The sequence below is a fragment of the Oncorhynchus tshawytscha genome, linkage group LG20, assembly GCF_018296145.1.
Source record: "Oncorhynchus tshawytscha isolate Ot180627B linkage group LG20, Otsh_v2.0, whole genome shotgun sequence".
Taxonomy (NCBI): domain Eukaryota; kingdom Metazoa; phylum Chordata; class Actinopteri; order Salmoniformes; family Salmonidae; genus Oncorhynchus; species Oncorhynchus tshawytscha.
Genome location: NC_056448.1, coordinates 12,932,896 through 12,943,851, shown reverse-complemented (window position 1 = coordinate 12,943,851; position 10,956 = coordinate 12,932,896). Strand labels below are relative to the sequence as shown.

The window sequence follows — 10,956 nt, the reverse complement described above, 5'->3', positions numbered from 1 at the left end:
ACAACAGAGGCTGATTTCCACATTTATTTATTTCTCAAATATATGTAGACCATTGTTATTCACACCAGAGCATTTGTTGGTAACAACTGACATAAATCTTGTCATCGACAATGTGTGTGTGCTGAACAGTAGAATAACTTACAACCAATACATTCTACCTAAGAATTCTTATAATTTTATTGTGTGTTGTGTATGATCTTATGTAATAAATGAGACATCTTAACTCATGTTCAAACTTTTTTAGTCGAGAACGAGGAATCTTTTCCCCTGTGTTATCTAGCATTTCCAGGAGGAGCTACAGTGCATCTGTAACACTGAGTGCAGACATTTGAGAGGTTGATAGCTTTAGGCAAAAGACCAACAACATTTCAAGCCATCAAATCCGATCCCTCGTCTCGTGGATTGACTAAGAACCTTTCTACTTATTTTGCCCTGCCGAGGCATAAAGTCTGAAATCTCTTAATGTAGGTTTGCCCCCAATGGAGAATGATTATATAACATATGTTCGCTCTGAAACAGCCATAAAACAAACAAATAAGTAGCAAAAAAGGTTTGTTTTAATGGGATTTTGTCTGTCTTTTTAAATGTGACTCCAACATTTCACTGTGACCTCCATCACACTATTGAAGAAGTTATGACAGTAATGAAATTGATACTGACAAGTTAGGGGATCTTACTTCATTGGTTTACTGTTACAAAGAGGGACAAATCGTTATTTTTCACCTGTGCAGTACAAGCAAAGGCACAAAGGAAAGAAATGTGTTAATATCGACAGACCCTGTCACCCCTGGGTCTATAAAAATGGTCTGAGACCATTAAAGATTTGACAAGAACAAAAGAGGAACCCATACTGGCTGTTGGCTGAAAGCAGTCTGGACGTCAAACGCTGTATAGATGTCTGACCTTTTAATACCGCCTGTGGACAAAGAATGTGTACACTGTTGAGGAGCACCTTTTGCCCTAAACCTGCTCTCTCACACGTGCACTTTTACAGGCACAGAGAAAAAGACACAAACAAACTCATGCAGTGCAGTGCCCACACAGTGATGAAACAACAGGTTATTTTATATGTTATACTAGCAGGGCTAGCAGGACATTAAAAATCAATACATATTTAAAGGTGACGTACTCATTCACCATATATGCAAGGATGCCTTTGTAAACAAGACACGTACTGTGCAGTGTGGGGGAAAATAGTCTCACTAACTGTGGAATGGTGATCTCAGCAAAGAAATGCTAGCTACCTGTTGTTCAGTATATGAACTGCACACATGTTGATGTTAAGGTCAACAGGTGGGTTCCTATAGACATTTCTAGTAGCCTACTGTTTTGTTCTTCTTCTAAAAAGCTGTGCCTGTCTTTCTTGGTTTGAGAGGATGACTCAGGGTCTGAGCCATCATATATCCATTGTACTGTGAAGGGGTTTGGAATGAGAGGGGCCTGTTATTCAGCTTTCATAAAGCCTGCTGCTGTCAGAGCCCATGCAGTGCCCAGACAGAGGCTCAGGGAGGGGCGCAGGTGCAGCAGAGAGAGACAATCCCCCAGCATCCAGAGGGGAATAGACCTGTCAGCCAAACCAGCACTAAAACAGCCAAAGAAACCATAGAGAGGCCTCACCACAGGATTCTCATTCAACTATGTAAAGAATCCTATCACATAGCCAACAAACAAGCAGCGCATAAAGATACAGACTTGAGTGATGCATGATTTGTTAAATGATGCTTCATTGAAAACATATTGAAGAACTTCAAAAGGAAATGGTAGGGTCATTTGGTTTCTTCGATTTCAGACTGACATGCAGCAGAGGCAGTGCGGTAAGTGTATGAACGTTAGAATGCGCTATCCTTGGTGCTGAAATTGAATTACGGTGCGCGGCTTTGACCTTCCTACCACAGCAGGTGTCCTCCAATAAAATCAAACTGAAGTTCACCTCTTGCAACTCGGGATCAGCCCTTGCACATTTGTGTTATCATATACAAATCTTTAGAAATAAAACTATATTCTTATATAAAACGACATCATGTCTCTATCTCCATGGGTAGGCTATTACACTGTCCATCTATTCATTCAACATACTTGCCGTAATATAAGATACAGTGACTATCATGTTCAAGCATCACTAGTAAAACGAGTCAGTCATCAATGTCAACCTTGAGAGACACTTTTGTGTTCAATTAGATAATTTAGTCTACCTAGAAATGGGAGGTGGAGGAGGTGTCATCACTGGAGGGGAAAGAAAAGCTTGGGGAGCTAGGACTGAGAAAAACAAAATGAGACCGCAGTGTGCAGAGCAGACGGCTCGAGGAGGATCAACCTCAAAGATCCATCTGAAGACGCAGTGGGTCGCCCAGGAAATCCCTTGACAGTTGAATATTTTGACTACTCTAGTTCTTAGTTTTGATGTTATTTCGTTTTTTTTTTTGTTGTTTTATTTTCAATGAGAACGTTACAGACGAACATCTCTTCAATAGGCTTCCGGTAGAAGCTTTTGGGGGCTATTAGTTAGGCTACTTACAGTTTTATCGACTGGTCTCCAGAAGTGAAGATAAAGAAAACGGAAAAGGAAAGTGTGAGGAGACGGAAGGCAATACATACCTTGTACAAAACAACGACCTGTAGGATTTAAACAAAAAATATATATGTTCATGTTAATCCTATCAAACAGAAAATAGAAGTCTTCAGTCTAACAAATATGAAATGACATGCATTTCAAAGCCAGCGCAGACTTAAACTGCTTTCGAATTGGATTGGTAGTTGACACGTTTTTTTATATATATCGTTGTAGTTTATATTTTTGTATCATTATTTTATTCCCATATATGCGGAATAAAATATCTTGCAATGTGCGGATTAAAATAGTTGGTTTTGATGTAACAAAGATATTTGCTATGTTTATTTGAGACAATAAAATAGATAGAATTACGACCAAAAATAAAGTTTCAGCAATATATCTAGTAGGCCTACTTGTGTCCTTCGGTAATTGTAATGCAAAGTTGATGTGACATATAGGCTACACAAGCACTCTTGATGTATAGGCATTACATGCATTGAAGACAAAAGCAGAGACACCTGCCACTTTGTCCGGGACTTCGCGAGCTTCGAATCCGACACTGTTTTCTCCACAGGCTACACCAAAAAACAATAACGGTCAAGTGACAGAACCTGAACAGAGATCTTTTTTTCCGGTTGCAAAATGTTGTTCTCCAAAGTGGACTATAGCAAAGTTTCGGTCAGCAAACTACAGTGAGCTATATGAAGATCGAGACACAGATTTTCCCTCGCAGAAATGCCAGTGCGAATGCCAGTGCGAACCACAAGGTTCATGTACAAGGGAAATTGCACTATTCCAGATATCCTATCATACCGGACCCCCATTAACCTGCCCGAGGATGAGGTGGAAGGTGAGTCATGATTATTATATCTATTGTTTCATGTCTTGCCTAAATCCATTCTGCATGTGGAGGATCGATACAGCCAGGTCAAGAAAATGACCCTTGCCTTAACGGTGCAATGAGTCACTCGATCTCAACCGTTCAGCACCCCGGAGAGCGCCCCGGAGAGCACCCCACAGCTACGGGGCTAAATGTTAGCACATCACAATGGTCTCACACAAGAGCAGCAATTACAACTTTAAATGCACGCAGATTGCCCTATTATGTTCTATCATACTTGTCTTGACTCATTCACTTGTTTAGAAGACAACGTACATGTTCCCAGCTGTTAAAATTGCGGTATAAACATATGCCATTTACCAAACGTTTTTATCCAAAGCGACTTACGTGGATACATTTTACTTATGGTTGGGAGACATCAGCTAGCACAACATTTTTGTAATCGTTGTTAATAGTCTGTTTTGATGTAGTTCTACCATCTACAAAGAAATTTAAACCAAAGAGAATGTGTGCACAGCGGTCTAAGGCACTGCATCTCAGTGCTACAAACCCTGGTTCGTTTCCAAGCTTTATCACAATTGGCCTTGATTGTGAGTCCCATAGGGCGAGCACAGTTGGCCCAGCGTCGTCCGGGTTTTGCCGTGGTAGTCAGTCATTGTAAATAAGAATTTGTTCTTAACTGGCTTGCCTAGTCAAATAAAGGTTAAATAAAAATTATAAAACAATTTATAAAACAAAAGGTTCTACCTAGAACCTAAAACGGTTCTTTGGCTGTCCCCATAGGTCGGAGAAACCGTTTGAAGGTTCCAGGTAGAACCATTTTGGAGATCCCTACATGGAACTCAAAAGAGTTCTACCTGGAAGAAAAAAGGGTTCTTCAATGGGGACACCCGAAAAACCCTTTAGAATACCCCTTTCTAAATATTTTTTTCCTGTAGGCATGCCAATCTGAATGAGTGCTATGATGAACTATTATTTATTCCAAGGCTTTCAGGCATGGAAAGTATGCCTTGAATATTGCTAGACAATATTTGTTTGAAATTTGCTTGAATGGTCCTTGTATATCTTTGTAATGAGTGAATTTTAAGGCATTAACACCAATGACATACAACTTTTAATAGCCTTCTTTGTTTTTATTGCTCTATGCAATATATTACATACTTTTGTTCACTTTCTAGCATTCAAAATAATAGATATCTCTAAACCCCCAAAACATGTCACAACTGGAAGAAGCCAATTAGCTTAGCCTAAGTACCTTAAACAATGCATAAACATAATGTTTTGCAATATAAAGAACTTGTATGATGTTTTATCATTGACACACTGTTCAATATAACAAATAAAATAATGTATGATATGTAGGGTTGCACATTTTGGGGAATATTCAGAGGTGGAATCTTTCCTTGGGAATTAACAGGAATATATGGGAATTAATGGAAATATATGCAAATTAATATTAATACCATTTAAATGTAGATGTTTTTGCATTGGATATATTTACCATATCATATGGAGACATAAACATAAACCTTTTACCTTATCATAAGTAGACATAATTGCAAATGATTCAATTCCTCCGATAGAAATGTAAAAAATCCCAAAGTCCTTGCTTGGAAGTGTACTTCACCAGACTGCCAAGAACCTTGCCCTCATCCAGGCCAAGGTGGCGAGAAATGGTAGTGATGACACCATAGGCCTTGTTGATCTCTGCACCAGACAGGATGCTCTTGCCAGCATACTTGGTCCAACATGTCTGCTGCGGCGTGTATGGGCTCCAGACAGAAGTCTTCACGCTTTTTGATGTATTTCAGAGCTGCAGTTTCCTCTGCTTGGAGCAACATTGAAGTGGGCAGGGCAGTAGGGATTTATTCTCTTACATCTGCAAGCAGAGTCTTAACATCAGACAGGATGGCATTGTCTCCCTCAAACAGTGCAATGGCTACTGCTATACGTTTCAGGAGTTTCAGGCTGCTTACCACTCTCTCTCAAAATACATCATCCAGGAGGATACTCTTGGTGGGGCTGTCCATATCGGCAGACTGTGATATAGCCATTTCTTGGAGAGACTCCTTCCCCTCCAGGAGACTGTCAAACATGATGACAACACCACCCCAACGGGTGTTGTTGGGCACCTTCAATGTGGTGCTCTTATTCTTCTCACTTTGCTTGGTGAGGTAGATTGCTGCTATAACTTGATGACCCTTCACATACCTAACCATTTCATTGGCTCTCTTGTATAGTGTATCCATTGTTTTCAGTGCCATGATGTCCATAAGGAGCATATTCAATGCATGAGCAGCACAGCCAATGGGTGTGATGTGAGGGTACGACTCCTCCACTTTAGACCAAGCAGCCTTCATGTTCGCAGCATTGTCTGTCACCAGTGCAAATAGCTTCTATGGTCCAAGGTCATTGATGACTGCCTTCAGCTCATGTGCAATGTAGAGACCAGTGTGTCCGTTGTCCCTTGTGTCTGTGCTTTTGTAGAACACTAGTTGAGGGTTGGAGATGATGTAGTTAATTAGCGATGACAGCAATACAGTCTGCTTTCGCTATGATTTGCTTGACCTTCACTTGAACTCTGTTAAACTCTGCATCCAGCAAATTAGTAGATAAAGCATGTTTGGTTGGAGGGGTGTATGCTGAGTGAAGGACATTCAGAAATCTCTTCCAATAAGCATTGCATGTGAGCATCAGCGGTGAACCAGTTGCATACACAGTTCGAGCAAGACATTAATCAGCATTTCTCTGACTACGTTACTCCATTGAGTCAAAAAAACTTCTGATTCCAGGAGGACCATGAGCTGTTGCTATCGATAAGGTGTCTGATTCATCATTTTCACCTCGAATAGAAGTAGAGGGACTTTGTCAGAGGTTGCTTGTTGTGAGCGCTGAGGGAACTTTATGCACTTGGCCAGATGTTGCTGCATCTTTGTTGCATTCTTCACATATGATCTGGCACAATATTTGCAAATGTACACAGGTTTTCCTTCTACATTAGCTGCAGTGAAATGTTCTCAAATGTCTCTTACATGTACACCTGAGAATCAGCTGTACATATGATGGAAGAGTGCACTGCACATGTGATGTAAGAGTGCACTGCACATGCAGAGAGTTGCAATTCCATTGAATTGGGGATAGTTTAACCAAAATATATCATAAGACCTAGAATTGGCTTACGTGTATCCCACAAAAAAGGTTCACTGTTATAAGCTAACTTTTTTGATGAATTTAAGCAAAATTCCCAGGCTTAACTTCACATGGAAAAATTCTTGAAAAATTCCGGAAATTTACCAGAAGGTTCCCAAACCTTTGCAACTCTGAATGATGTGTAACTATTTGTCATTTTAATGTGTTCTTCATGGTTGCAAAGGCAAAGGACCCAAATGCCACCGCAATTCAAGAACACCCACATAATTATACTTATAGTGACTCTATACACTCCTGTTTCACAGAAAACTTGTTGGACCCACATCTTCCAAATCTTTGTTTATGTCTAGCAGTAAATGGAATATCTCTCACTCAATATTAATGATTTGATCAATCTTCTGTATCTTGCAAAACATTATTGATTCAGACTGCCTGTGAGTAAGCATGTGTATGTTACAGATATTATATATTTCAACAGCAATCACTCAATTAACTCCATTAATCAGATAAACACATTATTTATTGAAGCCCCTGTCTATTTCCCACTCCAAGTTACAGTATTTCCTTTGGAGGCCACCCAGCATCCACAGAGTGTATCTATCTGCCTACTCTAATAACGTTTCTGAGCTAATTCAATTAAAGTTATGACTTATAATTAATGCATTGGTGCTGCAGGGAAGGGACATATAGAGTAAAAATCAGGAGACAGATGATATCACCAAGTGTAACTGTGTAGCAGGATAAAAAAAACAAATAATTACACCGGCATTTCCTGAGAGAACATAAAGTAGCAAAGATGAGCCGACACTCCAGAATATAACCTGTGTATGTATGCCTGTCTTTTCCAGATCTGAATCATAGAGAACAAAGTACTTACAATTCAAATGGAAGAAAAAAAACACTTGGCAATTATTAACTTTTTCAGACTTTAAGAAAAGAACAGTCGTTAAAGTACAATCCAGCGGGACGTGACCCTTTTGTAGAGGACATTGTGCCTTTCAGTCCGTATGTGTTGCATGGTATGGCATTGGAACTCACAATCTGTGATGACTGCTGATGATGATGTGTGTGACTCACTGCAGCCAATAAGAAGTGAATATATTCATGACATTGGCTGCTTTTCTGAAGGTCATTGATGATTGACAGCAGAATGTGACATGGGGCAGGGAGGAGTGAATGCTACCTGGAAGCACCAGATGATAATGAAAAAAGCTGCATGGTGAATTCTGAAAACAAGTGGCTCACAGTGGAGATTTGTGAACTAAATACATAGATATTAAAACAATCAACAGTATAATACAAATCTTTAGTTAGGGATTGATTGACATTGATGCATTATTGTTCTAGTTCACGTTAGTTCTGTCGACAGAGGTTGCAAACCATAGAGAACCTATGGGTTTGGGTAATATAGAACCTAGTCTTCCACAATAGATTTGGTCCTGGGTTACGAGATTAATCATATATCACAATTCGAGACTATTATTCATTTACTACTCCAGGAAGAATGGGCTGTGTAGTTAAATTCATAGGAGATGTTTTCATTTTAAAAAGACAGATTCTAAAGTTCACATGGTAACAAAATCTCCCTGGCCTTTGATGTCCAGCTGCATCTCAGCAGAGGGATCATTTAAGAGATCCTCTGTCTGGCATTGGGTAAAAAAACAAAACTCTGCCTGAATATAGTAGCATTCTTCCTGTCTGAAAGGGCAGTTTGATGGTTCTAGCAATGATGAGATACACATACAATACAACACAACACAACTTTATTATTCCCCAAGGGGCAATTCCTTCCGGGCTGACATGGTGCTTCAGACAGGACAAACACACACTGACAGTGTAAAAAATAAATAGAAACCCTTATTAAGGCATCAGTTCAGGGTGCATAGTGCAATTTAAGAAACTTAAAGTTAATGGTATTCACAGTTCTTAATTAATTGTAGGGCTAAACTATCTATAGAATAGTCCATCTGTCACGCCCTGGTCTAAGTATTTTGTGTTTTTCTTCATGTATTGGGTCAGGCCAGGGTGTGGCATGGGGTTTTTGTATTGTGGTGTGTTTTGTCTTGGGGTTTTGGTGTGTATGTATTGGGATTGTAGCTAGTGGGGTTATCTAGCAAAGGCTATGGCTGTCTGGAGTGGTTCTCAATCAGAGGCAGGTGTTTATCGTTGTCTCTGATTGGGAACCATATTTAGGCAGCCATATTCTTTGAGTTTGTCGTGGGTGATTGTCCTATGTGTCGTTGTTCCTGTCTCAGTGTTAGTTTATACAAGTATAGGCTGTTTCGGTTTTCGTTAAGTTCTTTGTTTTGTAGTGTTTGTTATTGATTCGTGGTTTACGTTCATTCATTAAACATGGATCGCAATCTACACGCTGCATTTTGTCCTACTCTCCTTCACACCTAGAAAACCGTTACACCATCAGACTTCCTTAATGTTCCTATTAACCATGCGGATGGCCTCGGGCACAAACGAGGCCCTGCATGAAATAGAATGTGTTTTCATACATTTCATGAAAGTTGAGAGTGGAGATTTTGTTGTTGTAACACCCCAAACAAAATCTGTTTAAAGGATAGTGTTTTTGGAGCAAATTCAACAAGAAGTAAAATAGAGATGACAGTCAGATCAGATATGGCTGAGTCTTTCACAAAGAATAATGAAATTCCTATTTCTGCTGTTAGTTGGTCGCCCTGGCCCCAGATCTGGCCAAGCTGTCTCGCCCTAAAATTCCATCGTTGCTTTGAGCAACTTATTTGGCATGGAGAAAAAACTAGCTGTTGGGGGACTGAGACTCTAATCAAAAGACCAACCATGACGGGGCCCAACTCATAGAATTAGATCAAAACAAAAATGCCCAAGATGCCATATGTTGCAGGTGGAGTGCCAGCCAAAGGACAGTGCAGCAGGCAGAGCTTTGCAGCAAATCATTAACTTATTGAGGAAGCAATTTGACTGCTGTTTACTCATTGAGGATCATCCAATGTAACAAGCACAGTGAGCTGTCCAAATTCAGACAGGGAGGTGGAAAAAGGAAAGGCTGATTATGAGGGGAAAGGCTTGATAAAATTTGCACAGGAGCCAATTGTCTTTTTTTCCTGAAATAATTGGCTTGTGATTTTGGCTGGGTGGCTGGCTGGCTGCTGTGACTGATTACACTGTAATACTGCACTGTGCAAGTTCCAATATGAAAACCTGCGTGCTCCTTGAAGATAACACAGCAATGTGTTATTAATATGATAATTGTGACATTTACATTTTCTCACCAAAATTACAATTATTATAGTTGTTATATGACAAAAAAAACATTTACCAAAATAATGCATTTAAAAATGAAAATACATTTTTAAATATGTAGTGGGGAGGTGCACCTATATTCAACATCAGTGAAAACAAACGGGAATAGGGATTTAAGAGAATGGCAATTTTTTATTATTCTCCCCAATCCCTAGTCCCTACAAACAAGAGTCAACTCCTCAAAATAATCAGGCTGCACAGTTAATTCAAGTGTACCTCGACAACTATTGCATAGTCAGGAAAGTGTTTTTAACTGCCAGTTGTGGCACTTGAACATGTCTGCCGAGCTAGATAAGACTGGTGGTTCGCCCACACAGCACTGACTTCCTTAGAATGAGGACCCAGGTCTCGGTCTCTCCCCACCCCTCTTCCTGTTTGTCAACGCACAACTGACGGAGCCTGCAAACCTTATTTATAGATCACAGCATGTCAGAGAATCCCCCAGACACCAGGCATTGGAGTAGGGCTCAGATCACTTTCCACTTTGTATGCAAAAGCTTCATGCATGGTTACAAATGGGAAGAGGTTGCAGTAAGCACCTCATATAAAGGAGAGGGAGGCTTCCGTCTCTACTATCTGTAAACCTGCAAATCGATTAATCTACTATTATATTTGATACAATGTTAACATTTGACAGAGACCCACAAACCTCTAGTCCCCCATCAGCTGATTCCCGCACAGTACCAAACACACAGTTGAAACACACTGGACTCTAATCAGGATATAATAGAGTGCGTACATACAGGTGTAGGATCTTAATTTAACCAGTATTGTCACAGCAAAATAATCCTGCAGCAACAGGATTTGAACATTTAGTCCATAATGTTGCTTGATCGGTGGTTAAACTATTAGCTGGTCAAAATGAGGCTACATGAAAAGTGTGAAACTGTTAATATAACCATGTGTTAGTGAATTTATGTAAATAACGAAGCTCATCTGCAGGAAAACTCTCAGCAACAAAAGAGTGATCAAATTAAGATCTTCCATCTGTAATAGAAAGAATCATCAGCACTATATTGAGCAAGATTTACAAACTGTTCTAAGTGCTATAGAACAAAATGGCATGGCATTGTTTGAACAAACTATAACACTGTAGTATATAGTGTTGTTCTCATCAAACGCT

The 10,956-nt window shown here is 39.8% G+C and overlaps 1 protein-coding gene across 1 annotated transcript in view; it reads left to right on the top strand.

The window, feature by feature from the left end:
- The first annotated feature begins 2,223 nt into the window (after positions 1-2,223).
- The window catches only part of LOC112219468 (calcium-binding protein 7), a 28,976-nt gene continuing 20,243 nt past the window's right edge, over positions 2,224-10,956 (top strand). The window contains exon 1 of the mRNA XM_024380732.2: positions 2,224-3,401. Coding sequence (XP_024236500.1) covers positions 3,287-3,401 — 115 coding nt within the window. The 5' untranslated portion in view covers positions 2,224-3,286. The remainder of the gene's footprint in view (positions 3,402-10,956) is intronic.